The sequence below is a fragment of the Sceloporus undulatus genome, chromosome 6 (assembly GCF_019175285.1).
Source record: "Sceloporus undulatus isolate JIND9_A2432 ecotype Alabama chromosome 6, SceUnd_v1.1, whole genome shotgun sequence".
Classification (NCBI taxonomy): Eukaryota; Metazoa; Chordata; class Lepidosauria; order Squamata; family Phrynosomatidae; genus Sceloporus; species Sceloporus undulatus.
The window spans coordinates 97,295,990-97,315,684 of record NC_056527.1 but is presented as its reverse complement, the minus strand read 5'-3'; the positions used below and the strand labels follow the sequence as shown (position 1 = coordinate 97,315,684).

The 19,695-nt window shown below is 40.4% G+C and overlaps 1 protein-coding gene across 1 annotated transcript in view; it reads left to right on the top strand.

The window, feature by feature from the left end:
- The window catches only part of LASP1 (LIM and SH3 protein 1), a 68,591-nt gene extending 52,975 nt beyond the window's left edge, over window positions 1-15,616 (top strand). The window contains exons 4-7 of the mRNA XM_042472623.1: window positions 5,198-5,305; window positions 11,673-11,838; window positions 13,932-14,035; window positions 15,203-15,616. Coding sequence (XP_042328557.1) covers window positions 5,198-5,305; window positions 11,673-11,838; window positions 13,932-14,035; window positions 15,203-15,376 — 552 coding nt within the window. The 3' untranslated portion in view covers window positions 15,377-15,616. The remainder of the gene's footprint in view (window positions 1-5,197; window positions 5,306-11,672; window positions 11,839-13,931; window positions 14,036-15,202) is intronic.
- The last annotated feature ends 4,079 nt before the right edge of the window (window positions 15,617-19,695 follow it).

The following is a 19,695-nucleotide window of genomic DNA, read 5'->3' as shown; positions in this document are numbered from 1 at the left end:
TGAAAAGGTCACTTATTTCTGCATTAACGGTTGAAGTGAATCACTTACCAGCAAAGAAAACCTTGGTTGAAAGCAAGTGTGGCTGCACTTATTATTATTATTATTATTATTATTATTATTATTATTATTATTATTATTAACCTTTATTTATGAAGCGCTGTAAATTTGCACAGCGCTGTACATGCAATCTTTTTAGTTAGACGGTTCCCTGCCCTCACATGGCAAGCCATTTATTTCTGAGCAGTCCCTTTCTGGGGTAAAGAACTGTGGTCTCTTCTTATAACTGGAGAAACCACTGCAAACCTTTAAGATGATCTAGTGAACAGAATTACTTCTGTACTGAGGGGCAGTGGCCCAATGCACATCTGATTTCCCTGTTTAAATGCTCCATTTGGAGCACAAGGGTACAAGACCAAGAGAAAGTAGCTGCACCCCCACCCCCTCCATCCTTTTTCTACCAGGCCATAATAGCCCAGCATTGAGCAGGACATGGGAAAGAACTAACCAGCCTGACTGACTCACTCATGTCTGGCCTTCTGTAAGCATCAGAGCTGAGTTGGTTCCAGCTGAGTGCCCATAAAAGGACAGAAAAAACTGAAAGCCAGTTTTGTTTGAGCACTTCCTCTGTTTGCAGCACTCTGTTGCTTCACCATGTGGCATGCAAGAGAAATGCACCATTTGCACAGCCTGCAAAGTTAGTAGGACTAACATTCCCTCTGTCGGGTATGCTTTGATTGAGAGTTCCTGCATGGCAGGGGGTGGACTGGATAGCCCTTGCGGTCTCTTTCAACTCTGTGATTCTATGAACACCTAGGTCTGGGAAGTGGTTCTGCCCTAGCAAGGCTCTTCTACTGCTGACGGGTTAGGCAAAGCCCCAAAGAATGATCCTTAACAGCTTGTTGCAATTTCAGTTCTGTGTGGCTGTTGTTTATTTGGATCCTCTCAAATATTCGAGATCCAGGAAGCAACTTGCAACTATGACTGTCTCTCTGTAATCTTGAAAACAAGATTCACTATCTTCTCTTTCCTATGATGCTTCCTATTGGAAGTGCTGGCAAGGCTGTTTGTATCCATCAACGGATGACTGATGGATGTCTTTAGGGGAAGAACAAAAAAAGAAGAGGCTTGTCAAAGAGAATTGAGTTATGAGTGAATATGCCTTGAATTGGTTTAAGAGTGTATATATTTTTTTAATTTCACAGAATGCTTCCATCTACTAGAAATCCAGGAAAATCAAGAGCATTTTCATCCGTTAAATTCATCCTAAATACTTTATATCTTCTATCTCTTGTGGGGCCAGAATAACTGTTTTCTGCTAGTAATGATTCTTCTTGTCAGACTTCATGACTGCTCATGCAAGGATAACCTCCTAGCTAAGTTTTAAAATTCATGATGTTGGCTTGTGGGGATGCTGAGGATATGTGAAATGGATAGACCTCCTGTAAAATGAATGTATACATGCATGTATAGTGGTTGTATCCATAGAATCTTACTTAAAGTTGATCCACTGAAATCAATGGGACTAAAGTTATTAATTGACTAACTTTCCATTGATTACAGTGGATCTAGACTAAATATTGCTAAACAAAGGGATCTTGTAACACCTTTGTGACTAGCTGAGAGAAAGAGATTGGTAGCAGAAGTTTTCCTGGACTTTTGTATCCTTTTGTTAGATAAGAAGTAACAGTGAGATTGGGATGTTATCTCAAGGCATGTAGAGGTGCACCACCAAGGGCTCTTGAGAGGGCACCATTGTTGTTCACAATAACGTGTTGTTCATGGATGATTGTCTGAGGGGTCTCAGTTGGGAGCTGTATGTCACCACTAGTGCTGTTTGCCTGTAGTCATTCTTCAGGATTATTTTAAGGTATTCAGTTTTCTTGGTCAGATATTATGTGGGGGATGGGGAATGAAAAAGACATGCAAAGATGAGTGTTAGAGGGCTTTATCTATCAACAACTTTTGTGGTTTTAACTTCCCTGGTTTCTGGAAATAATAACTCCATGTGACTGTTATCTCTGCCTGGTGAGACTACAGTGACTCAGATCAAGTTCCAGAATGGGTACATTGGGAAATTTTACCTCTCAGAGATTATAAATTCTTGGTATCTAGACTCATACAGAATACTTCTCATGAGTTTAGCAACTGATAAATTTGATTCAGATAACATTGGGTATATTTTAGACTGAGCCATGTTGTCATATGAAATCAGTTTTCTGGGTAATACCAAAATTAGAATTAGAGCCCAAAGAGTAGGATGCAGAAAACAAAGTATGCTTTGGATCAGTTATTTGTCCATATGTTAAACTTTATTGAATTATTGAGGTCAGATAATTAAATGTTTGAGAGAAAATATTTATTCAGGTTTATTTTGTACTGAAAAATATAGATTGCAGCTTCATCCAAAAGAGGATTTCAGGGCAGTATCTCAAACAGTCTTAACAGCACTGAAGATTGTAGAACAGGGGTAGGCAACCTGCGGCCCGCGGGCCGGATGCGGGCCGGCAAGGCCTTCGGACCGGCCCCAGCCCGGTCCTGCCGCCGATTGCTGCCGGAGCCTTTGGCCTCTCACGTGAGGGCATGGGGCCTTTGGCCTATCAGGAGGAGGCGGGCAGGGGGGGGCAAGCGGCAGGCAAGGGGGGCAATTGTCTATAGAAGCCTCCGAAACATGCATTTATATTAACATTTTTTTAAAAATCAGCACATTTTTTTGTGTGTCCTCCACCTTTTTAAAAAAAGTGTCCTCCATTTGAAAATTTTATCCTACATTTGTCCCGGTTTATTTATTTAATTAATGTTTTTGTAAAATTATTTAATTATTTATTTTTTGGCTTCAGCCCCCCAGTTGTCTGAGGGACAGCAACCCGGCCCCCGGCTCAAAAAGGTTGTCTACCCCTGTTGTAGAAGGACCAAAGAGGACACTAGGCTTGTCTATACATGGGAGGAGAAACCATACTCCCCCCCACCCTGAATCTGTGGTAATAATGCCACACAATGTGTGGCCCTATCCACACGAAATTGGGGGATACCACCTTACCTAGGTTTTTTTTAAAACGCTTTACTCTGGAAGTTGCATAATACTCCAGTGTTTCCTTTAATGTGAATAATGGCTCCACCCTGGATTCAAGGTTGGGAGGGGTTTGGGGGGGTTGGGAGGCAAGACAGATTGCTGCCTGGCAGGTACCACCATTTACCTCATGTCTGGGCCAATTCCTAGCTAGAAAGGTTACAGAAAGGTTTTTGCCTTTTTGGAGCTGCTGCTGACACATGCTCACTTGCTCTGAGGTCAGAAATGAGTGCCCCGATCACAACAGCACTGAGGATTGTAAAACCTTTCTGTAACCATTCCAAGCTGGGAACTAGCCCAGACATTGAGATAACTGGCCACCGTGCCTGCCAACCTGTGATCTGTCCTGGCTCTGTCATGGAGCTGACAAAAGAAAGGCAGTGACAGTGAGAGAAAGGACAGTGGCAGCAGACTAAAGAAACATCCGGATGCAGGGACACGTGTAGACATCTACCTGATTTTCCTCCACAGAAACAGGTAGCAGGATGACTCTGGAGCGGGTCCGGGGCAGAATGTGTTGGGGAGTCCATTCATACTTCTGTCCCTTGTGTAGGCAAACTCAATTTTATCAATTTTTTTGTCTTGAGGTCACATTATAAAAAGCATGCAGTAGTAGAGAGAATATTATACCCGTATCTTCACAAGTCCTAGAATCATAGAGTTGGAAGATCCTGAATCTTCAGGTTAAACAGTAAAATATATGTGAGCAGAGGTTTTAAGCTTTTCTTGCTATAACATCCTCTTCTCTCCTCTTTTTCCTATGATTGTGGTTCATAGAATCATGGAAGAGACCCCAAGGGCCATCCAGTCCAACCCCATTCTGCCGTGCAGGAAATCTCAATCAAAGCATCCCCAACAGAAGGCCATCCAGCCTCTGTTTGAAGACCTCTAAGGAAGGAGACTCTACTACACTCCAAGGGAGTTTGTTCCACTGTCAAACAGCCCTTCCTGTCAGGAAGTTCCTCCTAATGTTGAAGTGGAAATCTCTTTTTCCTGGAGCTTGCATCCATTGTTCTGGGTCCTGTTCTCTGGATCAGCAGAAAACAAGCTTGCTCCCTCCTCAATATGACATCCCTTCAAATATTTAAACAGGGCTATCATATCACCTCTTAATCTTCTTTTCTTTGGGCTAAACATCCCCAGCTCCCTAAGGCATTCCTCATAAAAGGCATGGTTTCCAGACCCTTCACCATTTTAGTCACTCTCCTTTGGACACTCTCCAGTTTCTCAATGTCCTTTTTGAATTGTGGTGCCCAGAACTGGACACAATAATCCAGGTGGGGCCTGACCAAAGCAGAATATAGCGGCACTATTATTTCTCTTGATCTAGACACTATACTTTTATTGATGCAGCCTAAAATTGCATTGGCCTTTTAGCTGCTGCATCACACAGTTGTATTTTAGTATTTTAGAGTTGGAAGAGACTCCAAGGGCCATTCAATCCAACCTCCTGCCTTGCAAACAGCTCTTACTGTTGGGAAGTTCCTCCTAATGTTTAGGTCAGATCTCTTTTCCTGTAGTTTAAATCTGTTGTTCTGTGTCCTATCCTCAAGTTGCAGAAAACAAACTTTTTCCATCTTCAGTAAGACATCCTTTCATACTGAAAGGATATTTCATACTGAAAGAAATAGTGAGTCCAGTTCTTCTCAAAGTTTTAAATGTGGAAATTTCCCTCCTGTTTATACTATCCTTTTGGGATACCTGGAGTATATTAAAACTGCAGGATCCAATTCAACCAATGTCAACTCAAGCTCAGAAAAGGTGCATATCAGAAATTTGTCAACCTCTATGCCCAGTATTTCAGCAAGTACTTTTCAGTGGCAATAACACAGTTCTCAGTTGCCAGGTAATGAGTGACAATAGGGCTATGGTCATGTTGTGATAGATGTTGTTATTTTTTAAATGTGTCTTGGCATATGTGTGATTTTCCTTTAAAGTCTGCATGCACATGTTTTGCCTTGTTGTCACAATATCTGATGTGTTTCTGTCCGTGATAGCAGTGGATTTTCCTGCCATTGGGGCTTCTGGGCAACATCTTGCCCCATTTCAAATTGGAACTTGTGCGTTTTGGAGGAGATAGTGATACTGGGAAAATAACGTCACATTTATTTTCTTTCTTTTCATACCCAGGTTCGCTACAAGGAGGAGTTTGAGAAGAATAAAGGGAAAGGATTCAGTGTGGTGGCTGACACCCCTGAGCTACAGCGAATCAAGAAGACTCAGGATCAAATCAGCAACGTAAGCTACTCTGTGTACTGCTTTTTCAATTTGTATATTTTGTATACAGTGGAACTTCACCATACGCGGGGGATCCGTTCCGGATCCCGCCGCGTATGGCGATTTCCGCCTATGCTCGAGCCCCATTGTAAACAATGGGGCTCATGCGCAGCGGCGCGGGCGCGCACAAGACGCAACAGGCGCGCGCGCCCATTCAATTGAATGGGACGCGCCGCCCCTTCCGCCCCGCGCACGCGCCGCAGCTTAAGCCGTGTGCTCAAAGCCGTGTATGGCGAGCGCACATATGCGGAGGTTCCACTGTACATACATTTATTAAGCTTAACCATAAGCAACGCACACATCAAACAACGAAATGCCATTTACAGATTCACAGATTTTAAAGTAACGTTTTCCTTCCCTTCATATATTGGTTCTTATTTAATATTTGCTGACATTCTGTTTCCATCCCTTAATAGACCCTCTACAACTTAACAGTACAATTTTTTTCACTATTTTGTGGTTGCCTTCTAAACATAACATTATTTAAAAAATTGTTTTATTTTGTTGAGAACCTTCCAATCTTGTATCCATTCTAAATCTGCCAGTTGTCCGTGGTATCTTTTTGCACATTCTAGGTTTAAACTCTCAGTAGTGCCCATCTTATATAATGATTGTTGAATTCTTTATTCACCTTTTTATTGTAATGATATAAATATAAACACACATATCATCATAATGTATGCATAGAATTTAATACTAAGAAATGTATGTTCTGCTAACAGTTTTATCTGTAAAGTTTTAAATTTATGTCTGTTGCCTCAAATGTGATAAAAGGAACAGAGTCCTGTTGTACTTAAATTTTGCCATAAACTTTTGCAGATGCTATTCCAATTCATTTTAAGTTTTTATGGATTCCAGCCCACATATGCCAGACAAAATATGTTGCTCTTTAAAGATGCCACAAGATTCTTTCGGATTGTTGTTGTTGTTGTTGTTTTGCAATGACTAGAATGGCCACCTCAAAAATCTTTGAGTAAAATATAACCACTGAATATCTCACCTCACAATTGAACATTCTTCTTGAATTGGCTTTTCTAAAGAAAATCAGAATGCTAAAACCATTGGTCACTCTCTATTTTTTCTTTACTTCAAATGAATAATACAAAATTACATTCAAAGTAGGCAGGTTTAAGCATGAAAAGTATACTTTGTTATTTGTCACTAATCCAACTCATTTGGAGTTCTGATATACTGTGTGATGAGACAGTCATTTTAGTCCAGTACTGCTCCCTGAATAATCTTTCTTTGCATTCCCCTCTAAATCATTTAAAAGAAGAATTGCTTCCATTTTTGCCTTGACAGAACGTTTCCCCCTTTTATGAATGAAGTGTTTATATCGAACTCTTTCAACTAACAATATAGCCTGGAAATTTTTTACCACTTGTCGTTTTACCTTCACCCCTCAAAATAAAGAAAAGAAATAGTGTATTATCAAAATGTGTCTTCTCAGAAAATCACAGCTCCTGGGAGCTTGAACTATTTTGTGCAGAAATATTACATAGTAGTCTTCTCCACATCGTTTCCCAGATTGCTGGCTGGCAATTATGGGAGTTGTAGTCTAACATGTTGAGAAGGTGCCAGGTTGAGGATTGCTGCCACATGGTAACGAATAAATGTAGCTGGAGAGCAGAGTATAGGCAGGTCTCCACTTTTCCTCTCAACCAGCTAGGTGGTTCTGTCTTTTAACCCTCTTGTGTATCTCATATCTGGAAATTGCAGCTGAACGCATACAGATTTCCCTTACCTATTGTTTTTTGGGGGATGGTATTTTGTTGTAGTCTTTGCCTATTTTCTCATTGAACTTGATCTCTCTGTGTTACAACTCCAGTTGTACTCAGATGGTTTTCATAGCCTGGCCTTTAAGGGTTTTTTACTAATTGCTAAATACTTATTGATATTACATAGTAGCCTTCTCCACTTCATTCCCCAGAAGGGAACAAACATGGAAGGACATGGGCTCAGCCTTCCCAACACTGAGTCTTCACCACAAGCTAGATGGAATGGGGGAGCCTGTCTAAGGCTGCCTTTTGAAGGCCCAGTGGGAGGAGACCAGCTTGATTTCCTCCTTCATAATTTATCCATATGGGGAAATGGCAAAAATAGTTTTTTATGTTAATTGCATCCACGATAACTTCTTGTACCTTTTAGCAGGTACAGCTTTCAGCTGTTTTGAAGTACATGTGAGTGAGTGAGTGGAAGATTGTGTTTGACCAAATAATACACAGAGGTCTTAGAGGCTCCAAAGATTTTAACTATCATGCATTGAATTCAAACCAAATAATTACACATCTTTCATATTGCCCAGTAAGAAGTATTTTCCTCACTTTATGAAGTGGAAAAGTGTGAATGAAGGATGTGACATCCTATGAATGACCTAGTAATCTATTTAAGGAGAGATTTGAATCTATGCTCCCCTAGCATGGTTTGGATGCACTTTTTTACCAGCAAAGTGACAACTTTGTTGTGTGTGTGTATGTGAATGAGAGAGAGAGAGAGAAACTATATTCATTTACTGATGAGAGCAGTTTCCTCCAGTGTGGAAATTTATATAATGTGAAAGAGTTGGAGGGGAGGTATACAAGTGAGAAAGATGCAGCATAATGTAAACTTGAGGTGGGAGGCATGTGAAATATCAAGGCTCCCGTGGTTAAAATTCATGTTTGGTGACTTCTTAGTATCCTCTCTGTATAATCCTAGCTTCAAAATACTTTTCTTCAGGCTTGTTGACTAATCTGTCCTTAATAATTTGCTTTGGCCATCTGGTCTGAGATGGCGCTGTGGGAGTTAATTCTAGGGGAGCCCTGCAGGATGAATTTAATCCCACAGGGATTCCCTTCCCAGGCCCTTTGCTCTATAGATTTTTTTGCTGGAGACACTTTGAGTTTTTAACTCAAGCAGTTGCCCCTGTTTCGTTTTGTTTTGCTTTCTTCTGCTCAGTTACAGACTCAGCCTAGTGTCCACTCCTCTGCAGTCTTCCCAGGAATACAGTTGGATGTGTATCTTGGAAAAGGCCTTGCCTGATGTTTACAGCAAAAATCCAGTTTGGCTGAATTTCTTTGAAGAAATCTGTTGAGCAACAGAGAGATTTTTGGGAGCTTGTTTTGGTGTAGCTTCCAAGCTCATATGTCTCTGTCCTTTGAGGCCAAAGAATGTGGAAGGAATTTTAACAGGCTTTTCTGTCACGTGACATTTGAAAAAGGCAGATTGGTTACTGTTTAATAAAGTCAATAGGACTCAACATATATCTCTGTATGGCAACAATGAGCAATATGAGCAGTGCTGTAACTTGTCACTGTAAAGTGAAAAGGTTTCAGTAGGAATGAATAGGAAAATGAATGTGATTTATAGTGGATAGTATTTCCCCCCATCCTTTTTATAGTCTTTTATGTCTGTCAGATCACAGGGTGGTTCCAGTTATTGGCCACTGTTCACTGGTGAGAAATTGACCGAAAGGGATGGTTCTGAGGACAAAACTGTACAAAGGCAACAAGATTAGTTGAGGTTTTGAGAGACAGGAAGCCCTCTCTGTTGAACTACCAACTCAATTCATGCACAAAATGTGGTTTTCTTGTCTCTTCTTCACACTAGTCCTTTAGGTATCACATTTCTAAGGAGAAAAAAAATGAGGCACACTATAATGATGGAATTATGCTTAAGGTTGTTAGAGCTGCAACTGACATAGCTTTTCTTGATAATATAAGGGATCAGCAGGCAGGCCATTTACTGAGTGAATAAAATCAGAGATAAAGAGTAATTTTTATTAACCATTGCAGGGTTCTGTCACATGTGTTCTATAGTATAAAATCTATACTATGGAATCTGGTTTATGCAGTGCACCAGTGTTATACGTGGGCACGGCTTATGCGGCTCCCAGCCTACACTGGAAGCCTGCGCTGGAAGAAGCCTCGATGCGCCAGGAAGAGGTTATGGGGCGCGCCGCAGGCATAATCCCCATTACTTCTGATGGGACTTGACTTCACATATTTTGCCCTTACACGGGGGGTCCAAAACAGATTACCGCGTAAAGGAAGGGTGCACTGTATTATTGTACTCACATTTGTATTGTAGACTCCAGAATGTACCACTTTCATACAAAGTGGATGGGTGGGTGTTTTGTTTTCATCATAATTATCAGCAAGAGTAGAGGCAGTGTTACCACGTAAAGATCTTAAACTATGTGAAAAGTCTGGATTAATTTTCTATTCATCCTATCTGTCCCCAAGTCCTGTTCTTCTCCATCTCATTTTCTCTTTACCAGAGCATAGCCATCAACTCCTAAGTACAATACTAGAGTGTCCTCCTGTGAAGTTGTTGTTGTTTATATCCTGCTTTTCCCCAAAAATTGGGACTCAGGGTGGCTTACAATTAAAACAAACAGTACAATTAAAAATATACAAAACAGAGCATTAAAACAGGATTAAATTATTATAGTATTAAACAGATCACTCATTATAAATATAGTTGAACAATTATAAAAGCACTTAAAACATTTTAAAATTTGACACTATAAAACAATACAAGCACCCCTAGCCCATTCTTTAAAGACTTTATATTTTAAAAGCCTGTCTGAATAAAAATAAAATATAAAAGCCAGCCGACTGAAGGAAAACAAGGAGGGGCCATTCTGGCCTCCCCAAGAAGGGACTTGCAGAATCCAGGGGCAGCTGCCAAGAAGGCCCTCTCTTGTGTCCTTTACCAGCCATGCTTGTGGGACTGAGAGAAGGCCTCTTCTGATGATTTCAGAGTCCAAACTGTCTCATACAGGGAGATATGGTTTGCCAGATAGCCTGGACCTGACCCATAGAGAGCTTTGTAAGTCATAAGTAGCACTTTGAATTATGTCTGGAAACAAACCATCAGCCAGAGGAGCTTTTTCAACAGGGGCATTGTATGGTCTTTGTAACCTGAAATTTAGTCATAAGATTATTTTTTTACTGTGAAGTGTGCCTCATGCCTGAATACTAGCAAACTATTTCTGGTATGTGTCAGAGGATACAACTTCTGGAGAAGCTTAAAGGGTTTAGAAGAAACTGTCCACTGTTGCTGAAAAAAATTGTGATTCTTTGGTTTTGAAGAGAATACCTTATTTGGTAAATCTTCTGGGTAATGGTTTCAGGTTTTGGGAGCAAAGTGACACTCCTTTGTCAGTGGGCCTTGGTGCTCTTAACTGGTACTGGTGTCAGCAAAGTGCTGGACAATTAGGTCTAGTCACTGTTTTAATCTCCCAGAATGCTCCAGAGCATTGGGGCATTCTGGAAGATTTAAATGATATCTAGACATAGCCCTTTAGTGTAGCTCACAATGCTGACCAAGGGGAGAAAGTGAAAGGGCTCACCCATTGCAAGCATCAGCAGCAGACCCTGCTAAGACCTGGGTCCCTGGTAGTTTCCCAAGAATGCCAGGTGTTGATACCAGTGCTGCATCTTCAGGTAGCTAGTGTTGTCTTTATGCCAGCTGCAACTGGGAAACTGGATCATATAACCAAGTGTCTGATCATTTGGCATTCCTGATTGTCAGGTTTGTGTTAGATATTAGTTAATTGCATGTCAGTCTGAAAGCATCCATCCAAAGATTTTGATGTACCCGTTTGTGTTCCATCTACCAACTAGAAGATGGTAGCTAAGACATATGCAGAGGAGAAGAATTGATGGTAGTAATCTAGGAAATATATATGAACCCATTCTTCTCAGAGCCTGTGTGTGTGCGCACGCACACATACATCCACCACAAGAAGGGGAGTTAACCACAATCAGCAGTACATGAGAGTGCTAGTTTTCCAGTGCCACCACTTGGCCAATATGCTGTATTACAGTAACTTCACAGATGGGAAAGAGGGTTGAAAATGCTTGTTAGAAAGCACAAATATTCAACTTACAGGTCAAGGGCTTTATTGCTAATCTCTCTGTCCCTAAGATTATCTGTTAGTTCCTCTGCAGGTTCACATGGCTACTGGCATATCATCCACAGCTTCTGAATTACATCTGGAGCAGCAGAGAGAGGGGCGGGGATTATTATTATTATTATTATTATTAAACTTTATTTATATAGCGCTGTAAATTTACACAGCACTGTACATAAAATCATTTAATTAGACGGTTCCCTGCCTCCATGCTTACAATCTAAGAAGACACGACACAAAAGGAGAAGGGAATGGTTGGAGAATGGGAGCTTGGCTCAATAACTCTGAAGATGAATCAGAGAAAACCCATTACTGTTTATGTTGGGAATATATTGAACTTTAAATAAGCTGAAGACTCGTTGTCTAAGAATTGTTTGTGGGTATTTCTGCATATTGCTGCTCTAATACTGTCACTTCCCTCTTTTATAGATAAAGTACCATGAAGAGTTTGAGAAGAGTAGAATGGGCACACCTGGTGGGGAGGGAGGGGAGCTGGAGCGTCGCAACTCCCAGGAGGGTGCCAACTACAGGAGGCCAGTGGAGCAACAGCCACAACCACACCAGCAACCTCATCATGCCCCGCCAAGTACTCCTGGTAAGAAACAGGGATAGTATTGTGCTAGAGAGAAGTGAGCATGGGAGAACTAGCAATCTAGCCTAATACCCATATGAATGCCTAAGGTTTTCTTATGGGATCTTTGCCCATCCTCAAGCTATATAGCTCTGTTGACTCATACCATAAAATAGTCCCTGTGTAGGATTTTTGGAATAGGTTGTGAGCCACATGTACTGAGCAGATAAATTCCATGGCAATTATAGAGATGAGAGGCAGAGTCTCCAAGGAAGCAAAAAGAGCAAAAGTAGAGTGACAGGAAAGGCATACAGGTGAGGAGAGAGAGAGATGGTCTGGGAATATGTCAGATACAGGTTACCCACAATTTATCCAAATAGTGTACTGTGCAACAATGAATTGCAGCTACAGTGGTGCCTCGGGATACGAAATGATCGGGTTACGAAATTTCCGGGATACGAAAAAGTTGGATTGGCAAAAACTGTTTTGGGTTACGAAATATTTTTCGGGTTACGAAATTCATTTCGGCGCGAAATTCAAATGCTGCAAAGTGCAGCTATAGGCTTTCCAGTGCTAACGGAAAAGTGTTTCGGGTTACGAAATTTTCGGGTTACGAAAGGAATGGCGGAACGAATTAATTTCGTAACCCGAGGCACCACTGTATAGCCACATGTCAACAGAATAGCTGACAGCAGGTTCAGAGTAATTAGGAGCTCAGAGATGGATATGCAGGAAAATACATTGGACGAGGCCTGTCAGAATTTTAATGCAAAAGCTGGATGAGTAAATCTGTAGATGTGTGGGAAGGAATTAGATGAAACAAAGAACAGAAGATGACAGGAATGTGCAAAGGTAGGAAATATAAATTAAAAGTGAAAAGCATTCTGATATTCCTTACATCAGCTTTGTGGTAGGTTTATTTATTAACTATTGTTCCTTACAGTCACAGTTATTCATTAACTGTTGTCCCTTACAAGCTACCAAATAATATGCAGAGTACAAAGTTCTAACAGCTTTTGTATAATGCAGAAAACTGCATGAATTCTGAAACAAGTGAAATTCCTTGTCCCGTTGAATGTTTATCAGGGCAAATTAAATGTTCTCCCATTTCCTTTCCTCTACTTTTGCCCACCCTAAGAAGAATATAGAATAGTCAGGATGGCATTAAGCTGGTGGGAATGTCAATAGCAACCATACTGAGAAAAAATCAGGATACAAATAAAGTATAATATAAATATGTTACATTTTGTGCTCTCTTGGTTACTTGAGTCTTGGAGCAACGTCAAAACCATTGCAGAGCTCCCACTTTCTTGCATTTTCTCTAGTTTGAGCAAAGAACCTTAACTGTTAGTAGACAGAGGCATGATATATCTAGGCACATTATGATCCACTGGTTCTTTTGGGTCTGAGGATTTAAGTAAAGGACAAAATGAATTGAATAGTTTGGGTGATGATCAAGGAAATGGAATATGGAAAGAAGGAACTAGTCTTAATGTGAATATTTGTGACTACTAATCAAAGCTACCTGCCTCCTGATTTACTATAAGTTTGCCATCATCAAACTACAGTATTTTCCTTTTTTTTTACTTGTATGTTCTTCAGAAGATAATGCTTTGTTTTGAATTTATTTGGTCACCTTGCACCCCTGAAATAGAGCAGATTATACATTTTCTTGTTAGAGTAGATGCACAATACTGGTTTCTTTTGTACTACACAGTTATAGCAGTCTGATACCACTTTATTTTCCATGGCTCAGTTGTATGAACTCCTGGAATGTGCCGTTTTGTGACTTATTTAGAATTTTCCACCATTCCTTTCCAAACTACAAATTCCAGGATTGTTCAGGATGGAGCCATGACAGTTAAAGTGTTGTAAGTGTACAGTGCGAAAGAGACTTGTGACTTCAGGCCACAGTTGCAGAATTTTTTGCAAACTGGGATTTTAAAAAATAAGATTGGTGAAGAAAGGAGTAGGAGAAGCACATCTGAAGAGAGGGACAAACTAAAAGGGAGACTATTGAATTGCCCCAACTTTGGGTCCTGCCAATGACTGTGAAATTCCATTAGCTATGCCTTTTGCTCATCATAGAGTTAACAGTAACATCTTTTGTCTCACAGTTTACCATCACCAGCCACCACAACAGCCAACCTCTCAGTCCTATGGCTACAAGGAACCAGCAGCACCTGTTTCAATACAGCGTAATGCTCCATCTGGAGGAGGGGTAAGCGTGAAACTAGGAAAAGAATAGAGGAGCCAGACATTAAATAGCTATTGTGGGAGGAGAAAGGAAACTGAAACAATAATGAAAACTAGCCCTTTGCAGAAATCTGCTTCTCCGCATTGTGGGTGGGTAGGTGTGGTTAATAGCTTTTTTTGGTCAATGTGCCAAATGTTCAACTTTGCGCTCTAAAGTAAATAATGTAACGCTTAACAATTAGCTTTCAGTTGAGATGTGTACTGTCCATTAATGTTTGGTGAAAAGCTAACAAAATAATCTTCCCAAGTTAAACCCACAAGCTAAATAATAAATGAGGCCATTATGTTGTAAAGACATTGAACCAATATATTTATATACTGGACCAGTATGTGTAGATTTTGGGAAATGAACAAGAAGGTCTTAACATGTATGTGCATAGGAAACAAAGGTTTCCAATATTTCCATAGGAAAAATAAGTAAAGCTAATAATTTATTGGTCTAAGCGACCTGTTGAGAGGCTCTTATATTTCCAGCTCATTCTGAGTCCATGGCCATCTCTCAGGGTTCACCTTTTGACCATTGGTCATTTGGGTTTCCTTAAAATGAAACTATAAGGTGCTAAAGTCTACCCCCTTTATCTCCAGGTAAGATCCTTTGGCCAAGCACTTTCACTCACACCAAATCCTCCTATAGGCACATAGAGCATAGAAACCCAGCAGAGGAACAAAGCGTCAATGCAAAAAGAAGATGCTTGATAACACTCTTCAGTCTTAATCTCAATATTATGTTATACTTAGTTTATATTCTGTGCTACAGTTTAGTTTTATAAATTTTGTAAGTGATAAAATTAATAGTACTTGGAGTACAGTTAAAATAACAGTACCATAAAATGTTTCATGGAAATAGTTAAATAAGTTCTTTTAAAAAAATTAAGTGAATTTGATGAAAATTAATTTATGAAAATTCTGATTTGGCAGTGGTCAAGCACAGAAGTTTGAACAGTATATTCCAGCCAAGGCTGGTACTGCAGCCACTTCAGGTGGATGCTCCTTGGTCATGGTCCTTTCCCTAAATTGCTAGCTACCATACAGAATTTGATAAGCATAAAAATAAAATTTTCTCCCCCAGCTGCTTTGGACTTTCTAACATTTCTGAGCCCTGACTCTACTCTCTTGCTTTCCCCAACCCCAGAAGCGATTCCGTGCAGTCTATGATTACAATGCTGCCGACGAGGATGAAGTCTCCTTTCAGGATGGTGATACCATCATCAACGTGCAGCAGATTGATGATGGCTGGATGTATGGCACCGTTGAGCGGACCGGCGATACAGGCATGCTTCCGGCCAACTACGTGGAGGCTATATGAGCCCCACACTGATGTCACCCTGAAAGCAAGCAGGGGAGGGGTCTCATGTGCTTCTTGTTCCATTATCCCTTCTCTGCTGTTTCTCATCAAACGTCAAGTTATTTTGTTCTGAACCTCTCACATGGTCATCTTTATTCTTCTGCCAAAATAGCTTTTTTGGGGTTGGGGTGGGGATTTGAACTTGGAGTGGGAACATGGCACTCTTTTTGTTATTATCTCAAATAAGACTTTTCTCAAAGACCAGCTTTTATGGAACATGGCACTCTACCCTTCTCCCTCCCCAGGGAGCTGCCAATCAGGGAATCGATTGATCCAGAATGAATTGAGCTCTCCTTAATGTGCTACAGTGAACAGGAAGTAGTGTAGGACTGAAAGGCAGAAACCAGTACTGTGCTTGCTTTTGGGGGAGTGTGGAGCTTTGAGTAATTGGGGGGGAGTCCCCAGTCCATTTCTATTGAAAAACTTATCCAAGATCTCTGCCTATTGATCCTTGCTTACTTACATTAAACCTTATTTTCTATACACTTTTAATAACAGTTTGGAAGAAATCACATTATTTGTTTGAAAGTAAGAGAGTGTTTGATAGAATTGGGGGAGGGGGGAGACAGGATATATTTAATGCCTGCAAGGCTGAGAAAAGATAAAATATTTGCTGTTGTACAGGTACAGAAAAGTTCAGGAGGAGTAAGAGTGAGTGTCTACCTTAGGTTTGGAGTGGAGAACATGCACCCTGTATCCTGGGGAGAGAGGAGCTAGAGTAGAATGTGCTCAGGACCAAAAACTGCTGCCCAAAACTTTGTAGCTAATGTATATTGGTTTAAACAGCTTACTTTTGGTGCTACCTCCTGCGAAGAGCAGCATATTCTAATAGTATCTGACCACTCCTGCTGCTGTCCTGACCACCCCAGAAGTAGCTTCACTTTGAAGCAGCCTATGCAAGACTCCCCCAGCTAATGCCTGCATATATCCCTTTTTAGAAAAAAAAAATCCCTGATGTCAGTGTTCCCTTTTCTCTTTCTTTCTGTCTGTCTTTTCCTGCAGAATCCTAAAGTCTGTTAGCACCTAGTGTGTGGAAATAGGTGGACACTTCCCTATATCTGTAACAAGGAGCTCTAGGCAAGAAAAATCATACCTGCTGTGAAGAGGCTAACTTTGGGACCAGTTTGCTCTTTTTTAATTTTGGGGGGGGGGAGGGCTATTTGGGGCTTCACTGAAGGCTGAACCTTATTGAACACTTGTTCTTCTGAACTAAGTGCTGTCAGCCAAAAGGCTAATGGATGGGCTCATCTCCTATCTTGTACCTTTTGAGCCAAGCTATGTTTACAATCTTTTATGCTCTCTCTCCTGCCCCTGTCCCCAGCCAGCCTAGCAGTCGAGTGAGCGGGTTAGGGGAACAAATACCTTGCACTAGAAACATACCTCTTGCCCTTTCTCTGGTATCAAGCTAGCAGATGGTGTTACTGGCTTGGGATAATATCATGGACCAAAAGCAAATTCCTTGGAATATTTTGCTATCAAAAGAGCAGGGAACTACTATATAACTGGAAAACTAGGGGTGGTATGAAGGAAGCGTAAAGGCTGGACAGAGAGCCTGTAGATGAGAGTGAAATGCTTCAGTTACCATTCCTTCTCTGCAGGTTGTTCCTTCTCCTGCTTCTTTTGAAAAATTACTTAGGTGCTGGCAAAGAAGAACAAATCCTGTTTGAGTAATACACAGCTGGAGCCCCATAGAAATATTTCTCAGACCTGGTGTCTCTTACTAATTTCGATATGATGAGATTGCAGATCTCTCCAAATGGAAGTGATATCTGGGAAATATTTATAGTATATTTAAATGAAATGTGAGTAGCTCTATGTCTCATTATTTGGTTGTGGACTGAGTCCTCACCAAGACAATTTAAGCAGGTTAGTGAGTAGACCTGCAGAGGTGAAATTTTTGAATTTACTGTTTGAAGAATTAACTTCATAGGCACACTTGCAGGGAGATGCTTGGATCCACTGAATTGGTTCCTGTTTTTAGTTGGTACCCTCTCCAGTTCCTGGGCTGTATCAGGAAAAAGTGGAAAAACTCATCATTATCTCAAATTTTCTGCCATTCTTGTTTTGCTTCATCTTTGTTTCTTCCTCCTGTGTATAGAGACAGTATATTGGGAACTAGCCTTCTCCACACATTATATCCACACTTTCTGTGGACTTCTTGGTGCAGAAAATAACCATAGGTTAGATGTAAAAGCACCCATTTAGTCTCTTTACAAGAGGTGAAAAAGAGGCTTACGTTAAGCAAGAGTTAGGGAGAACTTTCTCCTTCAGTGTTCAAGTCCATGTAAGTTGAATACAAAGAGATGCTTCATACTGTCATTCATGTAATAAATATTTCATCTCTTTATACATAGTGGAGTTCAGGACACTAGTATCTTCAGCTTAATCTCACAGGAGGATTTTAATTCCCTTAACAGGGGTCCCTGCCCCCCAGTTAAAAAACCAGTATTCCTGCACTCACCCCGATCAGTGGCAGAAATAGTGACCAAATGACGAGAAAATCCTTATCACGAGGAAGTAAAAGCACAAACATTTTTGTAGTCTTTTTTTTTCCCCATTGCAAAACATTCCTAGTCTCTGCATTTCCCTTGGACACTTGCACTAGCAAAAAAGGTGTAAAAGGGAGGAATGCTTCTGTTTCCGCTTCGCCGTAGCTACACCTCAGAAAGGTCCGTTTATAGAAATAGAAAGGTCAGTAGGAATGGTGTCAGCTTTTCCCTTAAGGCCCATTATAGAGGGACATAGGTGTCTAGGGACCACCTAACCTTGGGGTAAACCTTTAGGTTGTGCCAACAGTGGTGACTGCTGGGTGAAGAGAGGCCACCTTCTTCTTGGTGCTAAGACAGAAGCACAAGTTTAGCAGTAGCTGTTTTTCTAATTGATAAGAATGAGGCAAAATCATGTATAGACAATCCTTGAGAGGACTGCTTTTTGTGAAGAAGATAAGAAGTAACATAATGTGAATAAATATTTTTAGAGGACCAAATAAAATACTCATTTTTGAATCTCTCCTAGCCTTTTCACCTCTATCCTGGGAGAAGTGGTTTCTCACGGCTTGGTTTATTTTTATTATTTTTTCCTGCCTTCTGTGACTTATGCACTTTTGCCTTTGATTTTTTCCATTAGCTGAAAAGCACCTAAACCTGTATTTAAATAATTAAAATGTAAAAAAAATAATAAAAGAAAACAAAAACAGCTAAATTGCATCTGTGTAACCATTTTTATCCATGTCAATTCTCTTGTACATCTTATCTTTTCAAGCTGGATATCAGTGTCTGATGATTAGAATGATTTTTTTTGTTGGTTGGTTTGTTTGGAGCATATTTTGCGGGTTTCATTTGTTGTCTTTGTGTGTTTCTTCTTTGCGGGCTTGCATGCCCTTTCCAAAAGTCATTTGGCCTTTTTCAACGGCAACATAGAATCAAATGTAGTACCAGTTCTTTTCTGGTTTTACGCCAATTTGAAAATAAAAGTATAATTTTTACTTGCTGACTGATTTTGGTCTTCATTGATGGTTTGTTTTTCCCTTTGTGATAGAAGTATAAACACATATTCATAATCACTTTTGAACATGCAAACACAGAAGAAAATAATACTAACACTATTATCTAATCTTGAGACAAGTGGCCATTAAACTAGTGTTGGGTAGAACATAACTGAGTATCTGAGTGATTTGCACTTGATTGGCAAAAACTTCCAATAAGCTCTCTATCAACAAGTTATTCCTGCCTCCTTGACCTGTACTATGATACTGAATCAGAGTTTGAGGAGGCACAATCAGGATTAGGTTTTGTAAAGCAGTCAACAAAAAATTCATGGGTTTAGGATTCTTTAATACCAAGTTTATGTCCTTTGTACTTTGCCCTAATACAGGATGCTTTAAGATTGTCAAAGGCCCATTGCCAAGCCATCACGTGGGAAAGGCCCAGCCTCATCCCCAACCTGTCAGAACCCCAAACAAAAAACAACTAAGGTTAAGCCCTGCCAATTCCACTGAATTACAAAAATAATATACTTCCGTTTGTTTCACCCACAATATTGTATTGGTTCAAAAATGGAAATTAGACTTCACCTTCAAAATTGCAATATTACCTTTTGTAGGAGTTGTGGGCATGAATCAAAACCGTTTCTAGGGGTGTGGGGCAGAGGAAAGGAAAGGTTGGAAGCCACTGAACTAGACAGAAGAGAGCAGTTGCTTTCAAGGAAATGCATTTTATTTGTAATTCAAGTGACAGCAACCATTCTTTATTTAAGCAAGAACAGCGTTCAAAATTAATTAC